Source organism: Ambystoma mexicanum, chromosome 3p (assembly GCF_040938575.1).
Source record: "Ambystoma mexicanum isolate Mex_15411 chromosome 3p, UKY_AmexF1_1, whole genome shotgun sequence".
Classification (NCBI taxonomy): Eukaryota; Metazoa; Chordata; class Amphibia; order Caudata; family Ambystomatidae; genus Ambystoma; species Ambystoma mexicanum.
The window spans coordinates 814,927,972-814,955,061 of NC_090925.1; the positions used below are offsets into that span (position 1 = coordinate 814,927,972).

The following is a 27,090-nucleotide window of genomic DNA, read 5'->3' on the forward strand; positions in this document are numbered from 1 at the left end:
ACCTTCCCTCTCACTTCAGTAGCGTGCCTGCAAACCTCTTCCTCTTCCAATGAGTGATAATTGGGTCTGCGTGCCTGTTGGCTTCTAGTGTGTGCTTTTTGAAAACATGGACGGTATTCCATGTTGGCATTCTGTTCCGAGAGTAATTAGGGGATAGTGTGAGGGAAGACATACCCGGCCAAGCTGTTTGGCTCTTATATCTACCTGTAACCCAAGCAAAGAGACAGCGAATCACCGAAGATGAATCCAACGGTTCCTAGGTGGCCTGGTTGACTACAGAGTTGGTGCTACCGCAAGGCCAAACTGCATCACTATCATCATGCCACATGCTGGTAGAGTGGGTCTTCGTTTAGGACAGGAAAACCCTTCCACAGGGCTTCACTCTGCCTCTGGCAGGAGGTAAATCTTCTCTTGCTGGTGGCAAAATAGGAAGTACTTTGTGGGGAAAGACATGCTAGGTCTTTTCTTGCCTTTTGGTTAAGAGCACAGTGGCCGCCAACCCTGACATGAGTGGGTAATTATAGTAGGCCAACCCCAGAGGTACTAGACAGACATGTCTGTGTTTGTTTAGTGCTGTCCCGGATCAGTGTCATTTACTGACACTAATCTTCAGGGGAGAACTGTTGGTCTATGTCTACCCAACTGAGTGCTAACCTGCAACTAATATTACTGATGGAAGCGGCCCTAACGTATTGATTTGTTGAGCCAGCCCAATTTGAGGCACCAACCCAGAAGGTCCACCTACATTATTCGTAATAAACTAGAGTACATTTACAGGCTAGTTTAGCTTTCCCAAATTTCTGTGTTCTAATGGTTTTATCAAACTATCAATACCAAAAAAGTGGTGAATATAGTGCAACAATAAATGCATGCTATAGTCCTTTATACTGAGAACAGGCCCTAGACCCAGGTGTCAAGTTTGGATTGGAGTCAGATAGGGAAGCAGTCCCCTTTTCGAAAAAGCTGCTGGAGGTCAGGTAACAGGCTACGTGGAGTTGTGCATGCATATCCATAATGTCCACATTAGTCACAGGTTCCCTACAAAATGTCATTCTGGAGATGTGCAAGTGGCAGAAGGAGCACCCAAGTAACCAGCCACAGAATCTTGGATCCTCCAGAATTAGCTGTTTGTATCATGGTTGCCAATGAGTAACTAGTGCCTCTGTTGGGGATGAAGGGTGACAAGGATCTTGCCGGGATTGTTCTGGTTCCCTTCATTTCAGTGGTGGTGCTGGAGAGAGTTTTGGCAAAGGTTGATCTTTCACCTTGAGCTCGGGAGGTCATAGTATAGTTAGGTTTATGAGTATCTGTGACAGAGGAGCCTGCAGTGGTTCGCCTGCTTGCAGTTAGAAGGGCCACGGTATATGATGGCGTTGTTGCGATAGTTGGTGGCCCAAAAGATGTTGACTTAGTTGTTTTGGCCTTGGCCACAGTAGAAATTAACCTGGTTGCATTAGCAATGACCGCAGTAGATGTCTTGCTGGTAGATACTTCTATCCAATTAGGCATAACCGTAGTGTGGAAGGTGTTGGAAGCTGTAGCAGTTGAAATTGTTATGTTTGGTGTTGGCGGTGAACTGAACTGAACTTCGGGGACGTATTGCTTAATCCAGGCATTATAAGCAGTAACCATAGTGTAGACCCCTGGGCGGTTTGCCTCGGCACAGCCATAGCCCCAGCTCACCACTCCAGCCAGGAACCAGCTTCCAGCCATATTGCACACAAGGGGCCCTCCAGAATCACCCTGGTAGGTAAACAAAAGTGAAGTTAGTCAATATAAGATGACATTCCTCGATGAAATCCGATAGCCTCCCAAATTTGCACATGTTATTACCCTCCCAAATTTGGTCTTCCCATCATACCTTTGGAAGTGCATGATCTTCCTTACAGTGCAACTCAACTAACAGCAAATAAGATGTTCACACATTACAGAAAGCGGTCCATGGATGGGGTTACGGGATGGCTCTGTGTCACCAGGATCACCATCTTTTTAGCTCAAGGCTTTCATCTAAACACGTAATGCTTCTCAGAGTTGAATGTATGCCATTGTTTGTACCAATTGCATTAAAGGACAGGCTTCCAATGGTTTGTAAAATGAAACCCCCAAGGCCAAGAAATATGGTGACCAAGGAGCATGGAGTAATCTGGCACCTGCATCTAGAACATAGACTACCACTTGTACCTCACTTAATGCGTTATGTTTTTAATTTATGTAAGGTCTCAAATCTAGAAATTCACCACGTCATACTAGTGCCACCTTCTGGGACCATTTTTGACTATATTGAGCCAGTTTATATCCCTTTCCAGCTTTGCCTGAGATGGCAAATAGCTGGGCTGCAGTTGGAGGTGGGTCACTTGGGTGAAGTTTCTCGTTGAGGCAAACGGAATGATGGCTGCAGGGATTGGCATCAGAAATCCAACTACAAGTGCTTTAGGTGGAAGATTGTGTAGTTTAAGGGTGATTTGGAAAGGCAAGAATCTACCTGGGTGGCATCAAACTGGGGCCGTGGTGGCAAGGCTTCTGGAATCTGGTTCATCTTGGAAGATGACGGCTCATTGAAGGAAGGAGGTACAGGAATGCAGCAGTTGCCAGTTCTAAGGTATGCTGGCTGGTCATGTGGTGCCACATCCGCAACCCGGGTCAAGCTAGGGAAGAGAATATCTTCAGACAATGAATTTTGAAGCTGTCACTGAGGACTTAATGCGACAAATGTACCAAATGTATTCGTTTGTGGGAGCTGGTAGATATGTCACACCCTAGTTACAGTACAAGTGTTGCACAGGGTTGGTGTGTGGAGTGAGTAGTCTCAAGATGAAGGGTTGAGGTCTATGATTATGAGTGGAGCTAAGGGGAGAAAAGGAATTGATGGCAGTGAACCCCATCTTGGTGAAGCCAAAGCGGGACGATTACAGGGATTCCAAAGAAGGAAACATATCTGCAGAGGGCAGACATGATAGCCAGAGTGTAATAGGCATATTACCAGTAAGCAGTGAACGTTAACTGTCATAGATGTGTCAGTCGTAAATTAGGCCTGCAGAAAGATCCTCCTCTTTATTTTCTGCCGGCCACAATCAGAGGTTTTCAATCGGAATCTATGTTTTTTTTTGTTATTTCTCTCTAGCTTTACGTTAGGATGGATTGTGGAAACGTTAAGTCTTCAAAAAGCCCTCCTGAAGGCTTCCTACTTGCTTGAAATTCTGAAGAAAATGTTGGGTTGATGAGCTGGCTAATCGTCCTCTAAGGAATTCACTGTCATGGACAGGCCCAGTGCAAGGACGTATACCAGTACAGCTGAAGTGCCACTTTGGCTCCCTCACAATGAGGCCAAAATCCACGATTTTGGAGCCAAAACAGCACTCATAGCATCTCTCTGCCTGTGGAGCACTCCACGGCTGCCTAGAATTATTGTCACATCATGCCACTGACCCTGATGATTGGTATGGAGTTTCAGAAAGTTATAGCATCACTTATAATCTATTAGAGTGCCTCTCATTGTGCAGGAAATTAAAACTAAAGGCTAGGTCATGGAAGGTTAAATGACAAGGCCTGAAACCAAACATTAGTTTTACGGAGAGTGCTAAACATATTGAGGTTATGGCTAGACAATGTGCAATCTTCAGTCGAAAGGAAAGGGGTGAATTTGTAGTGTAGTGAGAGGCTAAGCTAAAATCTACCACCAAAGGCCATCAGGATCAAGAACGTAGGTTGGCAATTCCTCAGCTATTACATCACGGGAGCAAAATTGTGGCAAACAGAAACAATCTTTGCATGCTTCTACTATCATCACAGCCATTGGAGGAGAGGACATTGAGGTCAAATGCTGGATGGCACACCGGGGCTTGGAACAGTATTACTAGGGGGTGAGATGCTCAGGAAGGGGTCTCCATTTTAGCCAGATTATGCAGGAATGCAATCTCTTCTTCACAGAAACTCCTCCGGTAAAGAGTAAGAGGCTTCAGACGCTAATGCTGGGAGCCTAAGTTGAGGGGAAAGTGAGTGTCCTTTGACGCTGACTTTGATGAGCAGCTTCTTTATTGGCATACAAGGAATATTAGCACATGGAGATTCTTATTGAGCCCCATCTCAAACAATTGGAGTGTTCGGAGCGCAGTCAATGCCTACTGGTATTGACTACATTCTGAACATTCTGACTTCAAAAGCAGACAGGGACATCACAATGCAATTTTCTAGGCAAGGTTTATTTCAACAAGACCCTTCCTCCCTGGGAGGGATTTTTATTCACTGCAACATATCCTATTTAACACAACAGAGAGAAAGCTACCACACGGCAATATGCTTTCGCTCTCTTATAGATAAACCGTTTACTTTTACATGACGCCTAGTGCATGCTCATTTTAAATCGACTCCAGTTCAATGACCTGTGCAATTAGCGTACTTAACGTATGAATACAACCTTGTTATTTAAACACTACGAAATGAAACCACATTTAAATTAGTAACTCAGTTTGTCTATTAACTCTACTCACAATCAAAATAACGGTTTTACTTCACCATCAAGGCCCCAAAAAATGAGTTGCTAGTACCACCATGTGGTGATAGTATTATTTGCCTCAGGAAGGGTCAATATCGCTTGGGATAATGACCCCTCTACCGTTCTATTGGGATATAAAATAGACAATGCCCTGGATATGTTATCACTTGATGAATTCATGTAAGGTAAGCCATTTGTATTACTCATCTCCAACACTACGGGCCCCATTACAAACTGAATTACCTTTGACACATGTAGAGAATTGTGGTAATCGCCCCATTATGGGGTCCCATAGGACTTTGTTGGGGTTAGGGGGAATTACCCCATGCAGAAATGCTGCCTAGTCATTACCACCATTTGTCATGGATGTAGTAACTCCATGTCAAAGCATGTGTTAACCCCTAATGATGTGGAGTGTTAAAAATTTCTGTTTTCCGAAAAGGCCTCTGTTTTACCGACACCATACAACACTAAACGGTGCACTATGGCTTTCCTGGCCCTCGTAATAAATGGCCAGTATGACAGTATCTGGCTTTAGGTCCCCGGGAATATGCTTTGAGAGGAAGATGCTATATGACTGAGAGCTCAGTCATGCAGTGTGACACAGGCATTCCAGATACATTAGTTCTCAGGTGCAGTGCTCCGAGTTTGGATCTTTCATCTCCCCAGACCTTACTATCTTTATTTTCCCTGAACACCACCTGTTATTTCTTTTTTTGTTGTTGAAATGTTTTATTTGAATCAAGAGTAATACAAGGCATGTAATAACTACAGAGGATATACTAACATATTATTCGAATACCAGATTTCAACCAATACATATACCAGAATGAACAATTCATGAAGGCCAAGTTTATTTATGAACTAGATGCAGAAACAAACAGATTTAAGATGTCAAACATGTCAAAACATCCAAGACAACAAAAGCATAACAATTGCAGACAAGGACTGACACTCACAGATGGAGGGGAGGGGGGGGCGTAGATACGCAGGAAATTGTAACTAGTTGTATTCGTCATCATCAGTTAGCAGTTACATTAGATAAGAACCTAAAGAATAACTGCCACTTCAATTCATGTTTAAATAAAAGAGAAGGGGAGGAGGCATTACATCGATCTAACCTATGAATGTTACATATAGAATTCCACCACATTGTATAATTAATATGACTAAGATGCTTCTAATTGGACGCTATAGTTTGGTTTGCAACTAGGATAAGAAGATCAAATAAATAGCAAACATTATTTTCCCAGATATCCCATAGCATTGCACAGCCCAATAAAAGAAATGTTAAACGAAAGTCATGTTGTATGTTGAAGATTAGCTTGATTGTGCTCCATACACTTTTCCAATATGCTATACCATGTTCACAGTCCACAGACATACGCTTAAAAGATCCCTGCGCATGAAGGCAGTTCCAGAATCTGTTGTTCTCTACAGCATTACATTTGAAGAGCTTTATAGTGATGAAGGCTCTATGATCAAAACAATATAAAGTTTGGAGTAAACTGGAGGATGTGATAACTTTGGAGATGTTGTTCCAAACGAGGGGCCTAACCGTTTCACTATATAGTAAAGAGCATTCTTGCTGCCATGTGATCTGAGAATTCCAGCTACATTCTGAAGAGGTTTCATCAGAAAGAACGTTGCAAAACATGGAGGTGCTAAAATGCATATGCATATGCGGTAGTCTTTCTTTGTTAGGAGTAACAGATTTACACACTAGTGAATCATAATTTTACATTACTGGATTAATAATTGTCGCATATTGGTGCATATAAGAAACCGGTATAAAGAGTCTTTCACTGAATTGATTAAAGGTTACAGGAACTCTGTCTGAGAACAGCTGATTAATGTACTTAACGCCCCGAGAGAGCTATGGTTTCCAAAAAATAGACCTGCCATTAATTCGTATTAAAGCATTAAACCAGAGATATTGTGAGATAAATTGATAGGGTTTTATAATAGAGGGAAACAAATAAGTTCCGAGGTCGCGAGTAGATAGGATAATACCAGCACCTTTAATAAATCTATTTTTCCTTTGATGATATAGGAATCAGCAAGAGTGAAAGGGTAAAACATAGCTCTCTCCATGAGCAGCCACATGGGCGCACTATTGTAATCTACGGGGGTAAACCACATCTGCTTCTGCTTCAAGACAAAGGGCTAATGGTATTTTTTTCAATCTGTGAACCCTACACCACCACAAGGAGATGGTTTTTTAAGTTTGCTTATTGTTATTATATACAGCTTCTTTCACCATAAGAATTTGAGTAAACATGATTCAATGGCTTTAGAGAAAGAAGAAGAAAGGGGGATTGGTAGCATATAGAGGACATACTAAACAATTGGGAAGATAATAATTGTAATAGTTCCAATGCAACCCCACCAGGAAAGATAGAGTGGGTGACCATGAATTTGTTAATTCATTGATTTTTGATAACAGGACAGTAGTATTTTGCTTGATGATATCTTTAATGGATGAAGAAATATATATACCTAAATATTTAATTCCTTTCGGACACCACTTCATGCCAAAAGTTTGAATATGATGCCTAGTGCAATGTATGTTAAGAGGTAAAATTTCAGATGTATCTATGTTTAATTTATAACCACATGTTAGTGAAAATCCTGAAATAATATTCAATACAAATTGCACACTAGTGTCTGGGTTTTTCAAGAATAGTAAGACATCATAATCATACGCTGCAATTTTTACTTGTATTCCACCAGCATCAATACCTTGTATATTATTGTCTTGCCTAATTGCTTCTAAAAAGGGTTCCATTGGCAAGATAAAAAGAAGTGGAGAAAGGGGGCATCCTTGACTTGTACCTCCTAAGAACGGAAAGTATCAGGACATTTGTCCATTAATGAAAATAGCGGTATTAGGATTTGAATATAGCACTTTAATCATGGGGAGAAAAGGGTTACCAATTCCATGCCATTTGAGGGCCTCAAATATGTAACCCCATTCAATCATGTTGAATGCTTTTTCCGCATCTAGGGCTACAGCCACCCAAGGACCTTTGGATTTAGGAATAATATCCAAGATATTTAAAAATAGCCTCACATTAGAGGAGGAAAGTCTATGTCAGACATACCCTACCTGGTCATTTTTAATTAAGTTGGGTAAGAGAAGAAGAAGTCTATTTGCTAGAATCTTGGCAAAGACTTTGCAGTAAGTGTTTATGAGAGAGATTGGTCTGAAGGTTTGAAGAAGTTCAGCATCTTTATCGAATTTGGAGAAAATAATTAACATGGCTTCTGAGAAAGATCCCTGTGCCTTGCTTGCTGTAATACCATGAGAAAAGAGCTTGGTAAGCTTAGGCACTAGTAAGTTGTTAAAGTGAGCATACAAATCTATAGAGAATCCATCTGGACCTGGGGCTTTGCCATTTTAAAGTTATATTATGGCTTTAAGCATTTCGCTAAGAGAGAAAGGGTAATTTAATGATTTGAGAGCAACAGTTGGATATGTAGAATGAGGAACATGTTGAAGGAACTCTTGACAATAAAGGGTTATTAGGCTTTGATTCCAAAGAATATAGTTTTTGGTTACATTTAGAAAAGACTTCAAATATTTCTTTATCTGAAAACCTCCTATCTCCTATCTGATCTTTGATTACAGCAACCCTCACTTTTTCCCTTTTAATTTTAAGGTATGATGCAAGCGATTTACTTGTTTTCTTGAAAAATGTGAACATTTTTGCCTTGTATTTTAAAATATTTGCACAGGAGTATTGTGAAGTAATTTTATTACATTGAAGTCTCAGTTTAATGATATTATTAAGAGTAGAAGGTGCACTACTACAAGTGTATCAGGAATCAAATGATTTCAGTTGTTTTAGAATCAGATTCTTGTTTTAATTTCTTCTTTTTGCTAGCAACAAATGATATAATATGACCTCTAAGTACAGCTTTAAAGCAGTCCCAATTGTTGACAATGGACATATCTTGGCTATTATTCTCTGCCAAGATATTACTATGTTGCTGAGCGATGAAAGGCGTGAATAGCTCATCCTTCAGAAGAGCCACGTTAAACCTCCATCTATTCGACTTGTGACTGTTCTATGAATTTTCGAGTTGGATATGGACTGAAGCATGTTCTAATAATGCAATGCAATCAAGTTGAGAAGAAGAAGATTTGACATAGATTTAGGGAGGAATATATGATCTAATCTAGGAATGGAATTGTGGGGGTTGGAGAAAAAGGTGAACTTTAAATCAGAATGATGAGCCATACGCCATGCGCCCATGAGGCCTAATTCTGATACGAAATTGAGAAATTGCTTATGGGATCTAGTGCTTTTAAAGCGAACACTAGATTTTCTATCAAGAAAAGGATCCATAATCTCATTGCGGTCTCCATAAAAATGTAATTATGAGGATTTGACTGGATGAGATCATTCCTTCGTTCTAGTCAAAAAGAGGGATAAGGAGGGGTGAGACCATACACATTAAGAATAGTGTATTCAATGGATTCCACTAAATTCTTAACCAACACCTACCTTCTCATATTATCAGAGTCAGTCCCTACAACTTTACATTTGAATGCTTTATTAATAAGTGTAATAACCCCATTCTTCTTGCCATGCGGCACACTTGAAAAATCTTGATCCTCCCAAAAGCGCTTACCTTTAGCAGCTTCAGTCTGAGATAGATGTGTTTCCTGAACGCATGCAATCAATGGTTTTGTTCTATTAAGGTGGGATAATACTTTCTGTCTTTCAATAGGGCTGCGTAAGCCTTTAACATTCCAGGATGTTATATTAACTGGCATTAAGGTTAGTAGAATTAAGAACATACATCTTTATTTTAATTATTAGTATGCCATTATGAGTAGCAAGATAATTAGAAAGCCCTTTATCATAGTTAGACTGACTTTCCTACAAGAATAATGATAACCTTGAAGGAAACACACATGAGGGAGAGGGAAAGACAAACAAAGTCAACATGGAGATCTTCAGTAACCAAAGGTAGGTGCAACAATGGATAAAATTGTGGCTAACGGGATAAGATAGGGGTGGAGAGTTAAATAAGGAAAGGCCCAAACTACACCCCACTCCGGTAAAAGGTATCAGTGAAGAATTCTGAAGTAACAAGCCATTAAGTCTTATGAATATGTTTGAGTGGTTGGTCTTGACGTATCAATTTTTTCCATATTGTTGATTTGAATAAAGCGTCTTAGATCTGTTGGGTTTTCAAATGTGGCAGTGTGTCCATTGAGGGTGACTTTGAGGATAGCTGGATGGATGATACCATTTCTTGCATTTAGTTGTCTTGGAGCGGGCCTGAATGCGAGTAGTTCCTTTCTTCTAGCAGCTGTTGCATTAGACACGTACTGGGATATGTATATCTTTCTGCCACCCCAAAGCAGTTGCTTAGTTTGCTTCACCTTGTTCATTATGAGATCAACATGGGTATAATCCAGAAGAGCAAAGATGAGAGTTCTAGGAGGATTATTAGTACTATGCACTAAATTAATTGGGCCTACCCGATGGGCCCTTTGGATATTTAGCTGCAGTGACGCTGGAGATCAAGAAGCTTTGGGAGCATGGTATTAAGGAAGGAGAAGGGATTATCTTTTTCATTCCCTTCTGGAAGGCCAACAATGTATAGGTTGTTACCTCTATTTTGGTTTTCAGATTGATTTTGTAGAGTTTTGACTGCGGTTTCCAATGTTGCTACTATGCTGGTAACATCCTTTGCATCACTCACTCGTCATTCCACTTCTATCATCCTTGACTCAATGCTAGACCATTTATCATCCAGCTGTTGTAATTTATAATTAGTGGCCTCCATGAAGGGCCTTAGGACCCTTATTGCCATTATAATGGTCTGCATGGCCAGATCCAAAATATCTTTCGACAGTATGGTTGAGTCGCTTTTTTGCCTTTCAAAGTATTAGATAGTGGGAGAGATACTTCTTTGGATTGACCCTTTTTGACACCATAACTAGATTACTCACACAGCTTAAAAGGCTCGAAATCGTTGAAGGCTATACGGGCCAAAAGAGGTGCGCAGAATAATTAGACTGAATGCTTATGCAACTTGTTCAAGAAACTCAGTACACTGTTATGTGGTGTTCTATAGTTCTAAGTTGCTCTATGTTCACCACATGGAGTTGTACTTTTATCTTATGTAGTATGATTTGAGTCACATGTAAGCACAGTGAAACCCCTCATTTATATATATATAATATGAACCATTGTGAAAGAGCAGTTATATTGTGGTGGCCTGGTTCATAAAAACACCAATATTTGATTCAGTGCCTTAAGGTGGATGACCATTGCAATTTGAAAGATAATTGCCTCCAAACTAATGTAATGATATGATTGAAATTGAGGTATCTGGAAATAGTTCCTGTTAAGTACAGAATTAAATCAATAGAGAGGCTTCTGTTTTAAATGTGCATTTGCCTTCTTTTCCACAGGTTGTGAACATATGAAAATACAAATTCCAGCACTAAATACTGCTGCCGGAAAAAGAGAAAACAGTACCTTGTTCATTATATTCTTATTTCATCCTATTGTTTAGATATGTAGCCTGTGTTGTGAAGAATGTTTGTTTCCAGCCTGCGGCTGTACGCTACGTTGTGTTGCTGCCGAGCAGCTGACAGGAGACGTTGGCTTCTGGAATCACGAGACCTTGCTGTCTGGGGCCTTGCCTACGCACATCATAGAAATAAACACACCAGGCAGCCAGCACTCTTCCCGGGTTGCCGCAAAGAACTGCCAAGGATTTCATAAGTAAAAAGAAATATATTCATTCTGAAAAACGTAGCAATTTATTACATAGCTCTCAACCATTTGTGATGCAAAGGCAGGTGAAATCACCCGATTATGTTTTTGGCGGGTGAGACACCCATTGGTATGAACGGGCATGCAGGAGGCTTGGCGGGTGAGTCAATTCTTAACAAGGCGGGTGACACCCGCCAAAACCATGTGAGTTGAGAGCTATGTTGTTATAACAAGGGGTACCGGAGCGGGAGCGCAAGTTTAAGCGGCCATCCAGCACCTGTTATTGCTAACTTGTTCTTTATCTCCTGATATTAGTGCTCACCCTTTCAGCTAAAGAGGTGTGGGGGAAGACCACATCACAATGATGCTAATGGCACTGATGTTGCATGGCATCCCTCCGCAGTGGGTTTCCCACTTTATGCCCACCCAGGGGTGTACTGGGAACCAAAAGAGGCCTTGGAAAGAATGTTCAAAGTGACCCTGTGTTACATATTTTCAGCAAGCCCAACCCTTTTACAATGAGGAAAAAGTGGAAGTAAAATAGGTTTCAATTATACATAAGGAGAAAAAAACCCGCCCCATTCATAACCTAACTCCACGGTCCGAGGCTAACCATAAGTATTCGTACATAAAGGAGACCAGGTACAGAAAACCTAATCTAGTAAGTCGCTCATCTGTCTAATACGAGGTAATTGGTATTGACCTATAACCATTGGTCCTGAAAAAATAGACTTGGTGTGCAAACAAATTTCATACATTTAACCATTTTTATTTATAATCCTCAAAATTTGTAAAATTTAATCTAAAAAACATTTTCTAAAACACATAATATAACCCAAGATTTATGACCCACATGGTGGGTATAACAGCAACCTAATGGGATGACTACATCACACATAACAACATATAAAATTTCAACAGACGCATAACATTTGAGATAAACTATGCATTTGAACAGAGTGTCATTTATCAACAACCATATCCCGACATGTTTCAGTTCTTAGTAGCTTCTCAATGCTTGAACCTTCTTCAGGGGAAAATAACCTTTTCACATAAGTTTTCACCACCATGTAATCCCGGGTTAGGAATAAAACGATCCAATGAGTAGGGTCACATGCATAGGAGAACAACCAACACCACAAGAAGACAGTGAGTCACGTTCTCCAAATAACTCTAAACACAACCTTTAGATTACACCACATTGGTGTCTAAAGGACTAAAGTACAGGTCTCAACTAGGCCTGCCCTTAAAAGAAAACTACTATACCTCTGAATGTGACTTTAGTAGTGCTAATGTCGAAGTCCCAACAATAGCAGAAAACTTCTTGGCTGTCAAATAAACTATTGAATAAAGGCTATCCGGCTAAGCTGGTTAAACAATCTTCTAAAAGAGCTTTCAATAATAATAGGGAGGCCCTATTGGAGAAGAAGGTGAGAGAAAACAAAAAAACTGGCATTGTGTTTGTTAACACTTTCTCGAATTTGTCCTACAAAATAAAGGGTATCATAAAGAAAGCATGGAAAAAGGTGTACAGAGATGGAGTTACTCCTCCCCTTCTTATAGCATTTAGAAAGAGCCAAAATATAAAAAATATGTTAATAAGAAATGACATAACGGTGAAACAAACTTTGGCTCCTAGACAGACTACATTGTGGGGCTTGCCATCTGTTAAAGGTCATTTTCCCTGTGGCAATTGCTTGATGTGTGGCTACACAGAAGAGACTAAACAAATCAAGTTGAGTCAATCATGTACTTGGGTAATGAATGAAATGACTAATTGTAATTCGGAAAATGTGGTGTATCTGATTACATGCCCTTGCGAGCTACAATACATAGGAAAAACCAATAGGAAATGCAAAACACGAATGATAGAACATCGTAGCTGCATTAAGAATAAAGTCATTGCAGCCCCCATGGTAAAACATTTCTTAGAAATGAAGCATACACATGAAGTTTTTGGATGGGTCATTCTTAAAAAGATCCAAGGCTCCACGAAACAAGAAACAGATCAGAAACTCTCTAATTTTGAACAAAAAATGATTTTTAAGTGTCAGAGTCATATTAGAGGGCTCAATGAAGAAGTGGAATGGCACCATGTAAATTTATAAGCTGTCCGTATATGGTATCCCCTCTGGATATGTTATACACTAATGTTTCAAAATTGCATTGCTTCTTTAAATTGCTTTGACTGACAAAAATTTGAAAAAAGTGTGTAAAAAATGGCTACATTCTTCAATTGCAATGTGTTTTGGGTTATATGTAGAAGTGGAGCAACATCATGTAAATGTATAAGATGCCCATATATGGTTTCCTTTTTTGGATATGCTAAAAACTAATGTTTCGTAATTGCATTGCCCCTTTGACCTAAAAAAACGTGATAAACGTGTAAAAAATGGCTATATTCTTTTAACTGCAATGACTATTCAAAACTAAGACATATCATTTGCTCTATGTATAGGATGATAATATATGTCATTAGTGGGGTGTACTGTTATAGTTTTTTCCGTAACCTTGTTTATCAAGCGTACATTGGACACATCAGTGTACATCCACAGGTTTTTACCACTATGGAACCCTGTATATGTGGTCAATTCCAAGATGGCGCTCGTAAAAAAAAAAAAAAAACAAAATGTGTATACTTTTTCCATGGACGGGACCGCTAGACATGTGTCTGATGTGTCTAGACCATCTATCGCTGTAGTTTCACTCTGTTTTTTATTTTTTTATTTTCATACTCCGGGTGGATATTTTTTTGTTAATGAGTGGCCAGATCGGCTGAGTGTGGCTTGGCGTATGAGCTGAGTTAGGGGGATAGTCCTTCTTTGTGCTCTATTGATCGTGCGCCTGGTTGGATTGATGACAGGAGTCCGTGGCCAGATCGTCTCATTGTGGCTTGGTTTATGAGCTGATTTAGTGGGATAGTCCTTCTCTGTGCTCTATTGATCGTGCGCCGGGCTGGATTGATGCCGTGAGTCCGTTGTTTGTGTTCTACATGGTCTATTTACAACACGCACGGCAAATGTCGATAAACCTGAACACTCGCAGTGATTGTGATTAGGAAAGCTTGTTCAGTGGCACGGTAAGGTAATTCGACCACGCGTAAACAATGCTGTCATTTACGGAATTGGAATTAGCATTTTGGTTTGTTTGGGCCACGCCACATGATACTTTACATCTTTGTTTCCAGAGATATTAGAGAACGTATAGGACTCCATTGATGAATTTTCCTCGTATGAGATACAGAAGCGTAACTCAACAGTGAATGCTGGTAATTATTTTACCAACCTAGTTGAGGTAATGATCATGTTACCCCTTCTTTAATACAATGGTGATGGTATTTGATGTCTGTTAGACACGCTGTGATGGTAATCTGGATCCTTGTTAATAGCACTGGCACTGGCACTTTTAAGGTGATTGGTTGGAGTGTATTAGAAGACAATACATGATGATGTGTTGTATAATGGCTATTAATTGAAGGTGGTATGACTAATACAGCTTGTTGGGATATAAGGTGTAGTTAGCATGTGGCTTTAACGTTATATATATTTGTAACGTGGTGGTATGTCGGACTTGTGTTCCCCTGTTTATTGTTTTATTCTCTGTACAGATCTCGGAGCGAGCAAGGGTTACTTTGAGAACCCATATTTAAATACATAAACTTGATTCAAGAAGTTTTCTGCTATTGTTGGGACTTCGACATTAGCACTACTAAAGTCACATTCAGAGGTATAGTAGTTTTCTTTTAAGGGCAGGCCTAGTTGAGACCTGTACTTTAGTCCTTTAGACACCAATGTGGTGTAATCTAAAGGTTGTGTTTAGAGTTATTTGGAGAACGTGACTCACTGTCTTCTTGTGGTGTTGGTTGTTCTCCTATGCATGTGACCCTACTCATTGGATCGTTTTATTCCTAACCCGGGATTACATGGTGGTGAAAACTTATGTGAAACGGTTATTTTCCCCTGAAGAAAGTTCAAGCATTGAGAAGCTACTAAAAACTGAAACATGTCGGGATATGGTTGTTGATAAATGATACTCTGTTCAAATGCATAGTGTATCTCAAATGTTATGTATCTGTTGAAATTTTATATGTTGTTATGTGTGATGTAGTCATCCCATTAGGTTGCTGTTATACCCACCATGTGGGTCATAAATCTTGGGTTATATTATGTGTTTAAGTAAAATAGGTTACCACACAAAACAAGCCCAGGGGGCAGAAGGTTACCGGGGAATCTCCAGAGTTCCCTAAAGGTCAGTCCATCCCTGCGCCCGCCCGCCAGTTTGAGCAATTGTCTTTCATACCTGTCACGTACCTGGCATGAGTCTTTCTGCCCTTGCTGATACCCGGCACAGATCATGTCGTACTTGATGAACACATAGTTTTGGCTAACCCCCGAGCCAACATGGTACATATTGTCGCAGGTCTTCTGGTCGATGAGCGGGACCTGCACTTCCTGAAGGGTCATGGGTGAGGTGAGGCTCACTAGGAATAGAAGAGAGATCCCACTTTGACAACAGACCATCATTTACAATCAGTGATGTTTATTTTGGACAAACATACATGCTCACAATAAAACTTGTTTACAACAATAAGAACACATTTACTAAAACGTATATATGATTGTAAAAATAATACTTTTACTTATGAAAACAATTGTGATTTTATTATACCTATCTATATAACATTTAAAAAACATTTTATAAAGTTAGAACATTTTAAGAATTTGTGCAACCTCCAAAGTGTTAACACTTCTTATACAGAAAATTGATTATTGCAGGGTTAATAGTGGAACCTGTTTTGTCAACATGAACTATCTATCAAGCATACGTCATGACTGGCCAGTTGTAATAAAAATGAATGGGCCTCATTATAGGTTTGCCGGTCTGGAAAAAATGGTGCTGGTAAGCGTACCGGCACCGTTGTTTCCGGACCGGCAAACCACAAGTCTGCCTGACGGAGCCACTGTGCCTGACAGGTCTGACCCACAGTAGGCAAACTTGTCACGGGAGCACCGGCACTGTTGTGAACTGTGCCGGTGCTCCCGTGTCACTTTTCCCATAGAGTCCCATAAGACTCTATGGGAATGGGGAGTAATGAAATTGCTGGCACCTGACTTCCCGGCTGCCGGACTTGGAATAGACCGGGGGCACCAGGAAGTCATGTGCCATTAATTCATTCCGAGTCCAGCGGCAATCCGCCGGTAACACTGGCAGGGTTACAACTGAACTCGGAATGAGGCCCAATAACTTTAAAAAATATTGCTCTTCGATTCCATGTTCTTAACAAAAAATTAGAGACTTCAAAAATCACTAGCTCTGGTGTTCAAACCTCGAAGGGGCGGGCACGATCATCCAAAACGTAGGGCGTCCATAGTAATTTGTTTCAACCAGGACCAAGCAGATCCGCCATTGGCGAATGTTTCATCCCGCAAGGCAACTTCATAATTCATAAGCTCTTTGGTGCTTGCCACTTTGAACGAATACAATATAAATCTGAGACAGGCCTCACAACTAAAGGCCCGGTGGCCCATCTCTAGGTGGACGGAGAGATTTCAGAGAGCATACCTCCTCCTGGTGTATCCGTTCAACCTTCTCTGTCTGTTCAGATTCTCCCTCAAACTCTGTTACACTGTACTATCCTCCCTCTTATTTCCTTATTCTTCCAACCTCATTCTTCCGTTTTACATCAGCCTCCTCTTTCCTTCTCCTTCCAATGTCCCTCCTACTCTGTGCCTCAACCTCTCTTTGCCTCTTTGCCTCATGTCACCTATGTTGTTTGTTCTCCAAATCCTTTCATTCACACCTCAGTCTTAATGTCCACTCCCTTTATAGGGGCCTAACCTTCATATGGAACCAGGATTGCAACAGCCATTCTATAAATTGAGTCCCACTGATAGGTTGGGAATTCCAGTGGTCCTCATCAGGGGTTGGGCAGTATCCCGGCTCTTATCCCAGCTAGCGTTACGGCAACTCAGTCCAGTGCAATTTGCGTGGGATCCTGAGTTGCAGTGGGGAGGTAAATCCCCATTCCCAATCAGTCCATTGGACCCAATGGGGGTTTCTTGGCGCTATTAGTGCAAGCGCAATTAGCGCTGCGCTAATAGCACGGAAAACAGGCAGAAAGGGGACATTTTTACCTACAGCAAAAAGCTGGAGGTAAAACTCCTACTTTCTGCCCAACTCGAGATTGGGGCAGAGTGGTAAATATCATTACCGCCGCATTTTACTGCTCCACCCAACTCATGATGACGCCCAATGTGTGCGGACACGTGGACCAAGCCAATGCATCTTAGCTCATATTATGCCAATCCATTTACTTTACATCTCGAGCAGCACATAACAAACCAAATGCTTTTAGGTAAGGTAAACATAACAAAGAACTGCAATTTCCTCGAAAGGCAGACTCTCTTGTAACTCAAATGCTCTGCTCTGGGGCCTCACATAACTATCCCAACCAACCCTCTAAACCTGCACCTCATAACATGCTTTGTTGACTCCTATAATACTTCTTTCTTTGCTCTTCAATCAGCAGATAAGTACAGCGCAGCGTGAGCGCTGGCATTGAGCACAAGAAAGCGTAGGAATGACAGCTTGATTACGAAGTGGTTAAATTGACAAGCACACACGCCATCAGACCTGTGCGTTTTTTTTTCTTTGACAGATACTGTGCGTCCTGCTCATGCAGGCCAAAACGCTTTACTGACAGCTCTCCCATTGCAGTTGGGGACCCGCTGCGACACTCTGAAGGGAGGCCCTGGGGGGTACGCATATGTGTTTCCCCACGGGGTAGTTTGGGCACTGCACTGGCCAGCAAACTTGCTTGGGGGAAAGGGTGCCTCTTCGCTGGGGTTGAAAGGGGGCTGGGAAGGTTCAGGAGCAAGCAACCGTTATTGGCTATAGCTGCGTCCAGTCGCTGCTCCTGTTCTTTCCTTGTCCCATCAGGCCAGGTCGAGCTAGGCCGAGCAGGTCTGAATTTGGTGAGAAGTTTGTCAGGTTGGCTGTTGGGGGGCGGGCGTTATATTAAAAAAAAAAGAAAAAATATAGGTATACACACGGTTATGTAAATAGTCATGGGTACGGCTTGTGGGAACAATTAAGGTGCACTGCAATCCTGTTGCCGGTGCGCTTTGCGGGTGGCAGTCAGCGAACTTACCTTGTGAGGGTTGCTGCTGTGTGGTGGTTAACTAGAAGTGCCGGCATGCTGCGGCTCTGTGGTGCAGACGGTGCGGATCTCATACGGCATTAGGGGGCGGTGGTAGGCTGGGGCTAACCCCTCCTGCGGTGTGGGGGGCCTGAATTGAAGTGGTAGATGAGAGGGCCAGGGGGTTCAGCAGAGCAGCTTTCAGTTTGTTGCCCCCGCTCGACTCCATGAGCATCGCTCTCTGGTGCAGTAAGGGGATACGGTGTGGCCAGCGGTCTGGCAGGGGATAGTGCGGCTCTATGAAGGGCCCCCAAGCCCATGACTCATTATAGGGTGACCATGCTATGGTCCGCTACCAGCTCCCCCTTTTTGGGGTAACAGGGTCTGAGGGTAAGGCCCTGAATGTTGAAATTAACCCAAGCAACCATGTAGTAAAGTGGTCCCCGAGAATAGCTATGGCCTTTGATAGTAAGATTGGGAGTCTCTTATTTGCAGAGGCAGTCATCCTGTTCTCTCCGGATGGGTTTGCCCCCTCTGTCTCTAATGTCCTATGGGGCCTAATGCCTGCAAAGCATCTGGAAAAAGGATTTAAGAAATGTGGGTTACAATGGTTAAAGGGACATACACTTCTTATGGGGATGAATGATTTAGAAAAGAATGCTGTCCTGTATGCTGGGTAACAACACTATGAGGTTCTGGCAGTTGATCAAGTCAAGGGAGACAGACCAATATCTGCAAATGAAAGCAATATCCGAAGACTCCTGGGTTATTTCTTGGAAGTATATGTAAATACAGGTGTTCCCAATTTGCACAGGTTGCTTATGCGCCGCTAGCGCCCTCTGCAGCAACTCGATGATATTTGCAATTTTGATTAAGCTCAGTAAAAAATCGAATGCTCCCGGCCGGACGGTTTAACTAATTTGGCCTTCAGCTCAAACATTCGGATATGGGCCCAGCTTTTGTCGCTCTTGTTTGGTAACATCTTGGTAAATAGAAAACCTCTGGGTTCCTGGTGTGCGTCCCTGATTGTTTTGATCTTTAAGGGAGGAGAAAGATTGTCGCTGATGCACTACAGGGCTATTTCTTTGCCAGATGCTTCGAACAACATTTTTGCCAAGATGTTCCTAAAGGAATTGCAAGAGTGGGCTAGGGGCGCTAATTGTCTGGATCCCTACCAGGCAGATTTTAAGAAGGGGGTGGGAACAGCCCTAAATAGTTTTGTCTTGGCCCTTCTGGCCGCACAAGCTAAGGAACAGGGGAGTTAGTAAAGCTTTTGACCATGTTAATTGGGCAACCCTTTGGAAGAGCATCTCTGATAGTGGATGTCCCCAAGCGTTAATTGGCATCCTGGAGGCTTTGCATTGTGGAACAAAAATTTAAATCAGACTGCATTCATATGGCTCTTTCTCTAAATGGATAGAGACGAACTGGGGACTGCGGCAGGGGTGCGTCCTTGGTCCGTTTTTATTCTGTTTTTACATAAAGGATATGCTTGCCTGGTGGAAAACTGTTAGGACAAATCCGCCCAAGTTGGGGAATGAAGCAGTACAATATTTGGCATACGCAGCATATGCAGACGAGGTTGTCATCTCCGATATGACTTCAATAGACTTGAAAAGGGCTCTTCAGGCGGTTGACGACTTCCTTAGTAAGCTTGATCTCTAAAAAGCCCCATATCTGAGGAAGCGTTCGTCTAGGGAATTCAGGTTCCAAATGTTGAGACTAATGCTACATTTGTTCCCTAATATGGATGTTTTGGGTAAAAGGAGTAAGGTTCCTAAGGGGGAAAGACTTTGCAGGCAGTGTGGCCTAGATGACGAAACACTAATGCATCTGTGTGTATACTGTCCAGCGCTGCGCTTGCTGTGGTTGGAAAAAACTGTTCTGCGCCCGAGCATATTGGAAGAGGATTTATGGATTAGAATCCTTAAGACGAACAAAATCTCAATGTCCATTAGACTATTAGAATGTTTGGATGTTGTTTTAATTTAGCAGAAAGGGTTCTCTTCTTTTCCTTCTCCTTTTTCATCCTGCTCTGTTGTAAAATAAATGAAACCTTCTGTCTTCAAATCCTCCTGTCTTCAAATCCTCCAGTCAGATTTTCCTGTCACTCCCTGATGCTTGCTATTAACCATGTGGACTTGTTTTTGTGTCTTTTATATTTGTTTTTATCATCAGAGGATGTATTTTTAGAACTAAAAGTTTTTAAAGTTTCTAAAGTTTTAAAGTTTTTAGTATGTAAAGAATTGTAACTGATTGATTGATTGTTATTTATGTATTTTTATGTAAGTCGATGTGTGAAAAGTTCTGTTTTTTACTAAAACACACAATAAATGAACAAATTATAGTTGGAGGGGACTGTTGGGGGGCTAATAAAAATTAAATGAAAAAGTTAAACAATATTGAAGGGGTTTTTTGTTACCGTTGGGGGGAGTATCTAAGGTTAGTGGGTGGGAGGGGACTTTATATTGGCCAGCGGTTAAAGAGGATGGTCTGTGGCAGGCAGCATTTAAAAAAAAAAAAACGTAATAAGCAGTTGGGGTGCAGTTTGCATTTCTGGTGTTGCTGGCGGGGCTTTGTGACACCAGGACATTTCTTGTTAGGCTGTTTGTAAAGGGCAGCTGTGGGATCGCGACGCAGCTACCTCTGCACCTCAGGAGTTAAAAAAAAATGGAAGAGGGGAAGTTTGTTGAAGTGGGGGGAAAAGCGGGCTGTTGTGCGGCCATGTCGGAGGACTCAGTTGACGCTCACGTCTCAGCAGGGCATTCGAAGCTCAGCTGGAGGGGTGGTGCAAGAGGTCACTGGGGAAGGGACCCAATGGGGGGAGGCTCCAGAGCAGAGCGGGTTCGGATGGGGCCCTTGCAGCGGTGGTGCCTTGTAGCTCGTCGGCAGGGAGAAGGGAGGGTAGTGGAAAGGGGGCCAGGAGGAGCAGGGTGGACATGCCGAAGAGGGCAGAAAGGAGCCGGGAAGTGGTGAGAAAGGGGGCTAGGTGCAGGGCTGGAGCACAGGGTGGTGGGGGGTTTGAGTGTACATGGGGGTGGTGCGGAGGTGGGCGTGGGGCGAAGAGGTGGGGCTGGTAGGGGGCAGAAGGGGATGGGGCATCGGTGAAGAGGGTTCAGGGTCGGACATACCTGCAGAAGAGTGCAGAGGGAAGAGGAGGACACTTTCCCCAGTAGATGGGAGGAACAGGGGCAGGCAGGGTACGGCCTCCCTGGTCAGCGTTGAGGAGCACAGAGGGCATAGTACGATCCCTGTTTCAATGGGAGAAGAAGAGGGACAGGACTTCAGGGTGGTCCCTCCGGCGAGTGGCAGTGGGCAGCCTAGAGGGTACAGTACGGCCCCTAGCACGGCAAACCACTGGAAAGGTGGAACACCTCGCCCAAGAAGAAGGAAGGAACAGGAAGGGGTTGGTGTGGCCCCTACCAGAAGACGGCACAGGACCATCGGAGTGGACGCCCCGTGGTGGCCCGAGGAGGACCTGCCCGTCCCGAGCGGGCTTACGGAACATGACTGGTATATGGCTTTGGAGGATTGGTTGTTGAGGGGGAGAGGGTCGGGGGGAGTGGGTGGCTTTGGAGGATTGGTTGTTGTGGGGGACAGCAGTCAGGGGATGTGGGTTGAGGGGGAAAGGGGTTGACGGGGTGGTAGGTTGGGGGGAGGACAGGGCTGACGGTAATGGGAGCATGCAGGAGTGTGGGTAAGATGGGGAGGAGACACTGCTGATGTTTTTTTGTTCCTGCAGTCCTTTGAGGAAGGAAAGGAGGAGTAGCAGTGTGGAGGCCAGGATGGCACGGCTGGGTGGCGAGGATAGGGCACCAAGAGGTAAGTAGGGTAGGGAATTATCCGCAGCATGGGTTACTAGGTGGGGGCACAAAAAGGGGAGGTTGGGGGTGTACCGGAAGTGAGGAATCAAGGACACGGGATGACAGCGGGGGCCCTGTTGAGGGCAGAAGGGAGGTGTGTTAACTCAGTGGAAGTACAGACGGATAACGTACCGGAGTTTGTGGGGCAGGTGGTCATGGAAGTTAATACTCCGGGTGCTCGGGAGAGCGCAGAGAAGGCAAAGAACCTACCCAATGAGGGTATTACAAAGCCATTGGGAGCCTATTTGAAGGCAGCGACAAAGGAAAACATTTGGGCAAAGAAATGTGTTGATGTTTTCAAGCTTTTACACAGGGAACTGAGATCTAAAGAGGAGTCAAAAGAAAAGGAGCGGGAGCTGGCGGAGAGGCAGCGGCTGCCTGTTACAATTGAAAACTGGACATCAGTATTTTTAATCTACGCTAGCGTCTGCTGTGAGAAGTACCCCGAGAGGTGTGAAGCAAGAACGGAAGCCTCATCCCTCTCCCCCTCTGACCCACCTACCCTCTCGCACACACCAATCTCAACAAGACACTAAAGAGGAAACTTACCTGGTCCCCCTCAATCTCTCAGCACTCATCGCCCCCCCTGTCTCGACCCACCACCGCACCTCCCCTCTCACCTCCTTCCCCCCACGCCTCTCCCTGCTTAAAACCCCTCTCCCTTGATTTCTCACCGACCACAACTGAAACTCCTAACTGCCCACACCCCACCTTCAATTCCCCTGTGCCAAACCCAATCATCCCAGCACACGCGTTCTTCCACTCCCACCCGAAACCCACCAACTTTTCCGCTCACCCTCTCTTCCCATCAACCATCATCCACCCCACCCCTCTTGCTCGCCAGTTTCCACCCTCTCCCTCCACACCCCCATCTCTGCAGCTCTGACAGCAACCTCTTCTACCGAAGTGAACTGCATCCTATTTAACGCCCGATCCCTAGCAAAAAACAGACACAGCATCTTTGACCTCCTCGCCTCTGACACCTCAGACCTGGTCTGCATCACCGAAACGTGGTTCTCTGACGACTTAGCCCCTATTGCCAATGAAGCCCCCCATACTACTCCCTCATCCCACTGAACCGTCCGTCTAGAGGATGAGGAATAGCATTCACCTATTAAGTCTCACTTCCACGCCTCAATCATCGAGAAGCAACCTGTCATGCACCAGCCCTGGAAATTCATGTATAGGTGGAAATACCACTAACATGGTTCTGATTGTTCCAGGTTGAAGGTCTAGTGTTTTTCCAACATGGCCGCCGGAAACTATAAACAACGATGCAAACTGGCGCTTAGCGCGTTGTATCGACTTCGTTACGTTCGCTGTCAGTTTCGTTTCCAGAGGCGACTTGCAGTTCAGAGCTAATTCACTCCCTGTCTCCCTTCTCTGTATGTATTTCACCCTTATTCCCTCACGTGGGTGTTTTCAGGTTAAGGTAAGGTAGCGGTTGGTTCTGTTTCTCTATTCGTTTATACACATAGCGCTAACCTCCCTTTGTGTCTGCCGCTATTTCCCTATATGTGTCTACATCGGCTATCTCTCTCAGCCTTTTCTCTTTACTTTACCGACGTCCACTGTATTGGAAGTCTTACCTTATTCTATTTCTTCCCCGTTATCTTTTTCTTACCTATTTCTTTCTTTTGTGGAAACTACTGGACTCTGACTTCTATATTTAACCCATCATTAACTCCATCGGAGGAATTGTTGGAGAATTGGTGTACTGTTTCCAAGGACAATTGAAAGATACTTTCAAACAAGCACTCACCGCATCTACAGACGGACAGTTACGATCTCTCAGGGTTTTTGCCTTTGGGCTTTTTTCCCAGCACGAAGGGCGTGCTCCTCGGGTTTCCCTAAGATCTGTAAAACACCCAGATCAAGGTGGCCACCGAGGGAGCGCGTCCTTACTTACGTCAGAAAAAGGAGAAGAAGTCAGGAGAAAGCGTAAGAACTAGGAAGAAGACAGAAGCATTAAGGTTGGAGGAGATACAAGAAGACCCAGGTGAGGAGGAGAAAGGGGTAGAGGAATCCAGTTTTGACAGTATACAACGCCCAATCAAACCTATGGCGTCTCCGGAACAGATACAGGAGATGTGCAACGCCATACAAGGACTCAGAGTGGAGATGCAAACCCTACATGCTGAGAACCTTCTACTTCGTCAACAGGCTGCAGCTAGAACAGAGAGTAGAGATGATCTACCACCTATGCCATTCTCATATGGTAAATATGAAGGAAACCCCAAGACAATAAAGGAGTTCCTAGATGCCTGTGCAGTATATTTTTCCTTCAGACCCAGAGCTTTCGAGTCTGAAAGGGCTCGGATAGGATTTGTCATTGCTAACTTAGCGGGTAGTGCTCTGGCCTGGGCGACCCCCCTGGTCACTAACCAGGATCCTTTGGTCAATGATTACGCTGTATTCATACAGGGCTTCAAAGACCGTTTTGAACGTCCGGAGGTCCAGTATACCAAATACGAAGCTTTCCTCGATGTAAGGCAGGGAAATCAGGACCTTCAAGCTTACATTGCGCAATTCCAGAGTCTAGCAGTATCCGCTGGTTGGCCAGATACAGCACAACAAACAATCTTCAGAAGGGGATTGAACGAAGAAATGAAGGACGAATTGGCCCGCGTAGCTCGTCCCAACAGCTTTCGTGAACTAGTAACCCTCTCCCTCCAGATCGAATTTCGGATCCAAGAGCGACGTTTGGAGAGAAGGAGAGGAAGAGGCTATGTCCAAAGGTATAGTCCTCCACAAGGAAGAAGAGAGCGCCCAACCCTAGAGGAACCGATGCAGATAGGATCTACCAGAGGACCCTTAACCAGGATTGAAAGGAAGAGAAGACAAGAACTGAACCTCTGTATGTACTGTGGATCCTCTAGACACAGCCTCAAGGACTGTTCTGAAATTCCCTCCAGAAGACAGGGAAACGACAGACCCCAGGTCTATGCAAGGGAGATCGTGGGGACAACGGCTCAAACCCTTGCAATCTTACCAGATTCAGTCAGGAAGGAATAGAAGACAACCGTTTAATGGTATTTCAGGTCTTGTTTTCCTACAACTTGAAACAGAATATCCCTGTACTAGCCATGCTAGATTGTGGAGCTGCGGGAAATTTCATTGATGTCAACTGGGCCCAAGAAAACCAAATTCCACTCCAAAAGAAGACAACCCCTCTCCCAGTTGAAGGTGTGGATGGACGTCCTTTATCTTCCGGAGTTATTACGATGGAAACGGTTCCTATCTCATTGGGAATGGGACACCACACGGAGAACCTTAGCTTTGATGTCATCAGAGCGGCACATTTCCCTCTGATACTGGGTATCTCCTGGTTACGACGTCATAACCCCACAATAGATTGGACAGCTAACAAACTCAGCTTTGATTCTGAATATTGCGGAGAACATTGCATGAAGGGACTCCAGGTTGAAGTCCAAGCTAGCGTTTCCAAAGGACTGTCCCACATTTCTGTTTCCTCTATCCCCGTACAGTACCAGACTTTTTCTAAGGTGTTTGAAGATATAAACCCTAGACTCCTCCCACCTCACCGAAAAGAAGATTGCAGCATAGACCTCAAGGAGGAGGTCTCTCTTCCATTTGGACGGATGTACCCTTTGTCCTTAGCAGAAAAGGCTACTCTGAAAGAGTATCTAGATACCAACTTGGAGAACGGACTGATCCGACCCTCAAGGTCTTCAGGAGGAGCATCATTGTTCTTTATATCTAAAAAGGACTCAAAGGAGTTACGCCCATGTATCGATTACAGGGGTTTAAATAGCCTGACTATCCGTGACAGATACCCAATGCCCCTTATCCGAGATATTCTCGAGGCTGTCCAGAATTCCAGAGTATTCACCAAAATCGACCTAAGAGGGGCCTACCATTTGTTAAGGATTAAAAGAGGGGATGAGTGGAAGACCGCATTCAGAACACCAATGGGGTTATTCGAATACTGCGTGATGCCATTTGGATTAGTGAACGCCCCGGCGATATTTCAGAGATTTGTGGACAAGATCTTTGCGGATCTTCTATATACATCTGTCGTAGTATATCTGGATGATATACTGATCTTCTCACCATCCTTGGAAGAACATCGAATTCAGGTTAATAGGGTTCTACAGAGACTACTAGAGAATCACCTCTTTGCTAAACCAGAGAAGTGCGTCTTCGACGCTTCCGAAGTCTCATACCTCGGTTTTATTTTGGCCGCCAATGGGGTAAGAATGGATCCTAGCAAGATCCGGGCAATAGACCGATGGCCAGATCCTTCTTCTGTTAAGGAGATTCAACGCTTCCTTGGTCTGGCAAATTTTTATCGTCGGTTTATTCCTAATTTTTCAGACCTGGTTTTGCCCTTAACCTCACTCCTTAAAAAGGGAGTAGTTTTTCACTGGGATACAGAAGCACAGGAGGCATTCAAGAACCTCAAGAAACGCTTCACTTCTGCTCCAGTTTTGTTACAACCTGATCAGACTAAACCATTTGTCCTGGAGACAGACGCCTCCGGAGGTGCCTTGGGGGCAGTATTATTACAGGAGAATCAAGAAGGGGAAGAACACCCCATAGCTTACTACTCCCGCACCCTGACGGGAAGCGAAAGGAATTATTCTGTGCTCGAGAGAGAGCTATTAGCTATGCGAGCTGCCTGTCAAGAATGGAGACACCTTTTGCAAGGGGCAGCGCAACAGTTCACGATCCGCACAGATCATAGAAACTTGAAGGTACTCCAACAGATGGAGTGTAGAAATTCGAGACATGCTCGCTGGGCATATTACTTTTCTAATTTCGACTTCCAAATCACCTACATCCCTGGATCTCAGAACAGTGTTGCGGACGCATTATCCCGAAGCTGGGAGA

The 27,090-nt window shown here is 43.5% G+C and overlaps 1 protein-coding gene across 1 annotated transcript in view; it reads right to left on the minus strand.

The window, feature by feature from the left end:
- Window positions 1–1,038: 1,038 nt before the first annotated feature.
- Window positions 1,039–27,090, minus strand: part of LOC138579984 (serine protease 33-like) — a 92,025-nt gene continuing 65,973 nt past the window's right edge. The window contains exons 5-6 of the mRNA XM_069650213.1: window positions 15,546–15,715; window positions 1,039–1,743 (exon numbers count right to left, since the gene is read on the minus strand). Of these exons, the coding sequence (XP_069506314.1) occupies window positions 1,039–1,743; window positions 15,546–15,715 (875 nt within the window). The remainder of the gene's footprint in view (window positions 1,744–15,545; window positions 15,716–27,090) is intronic.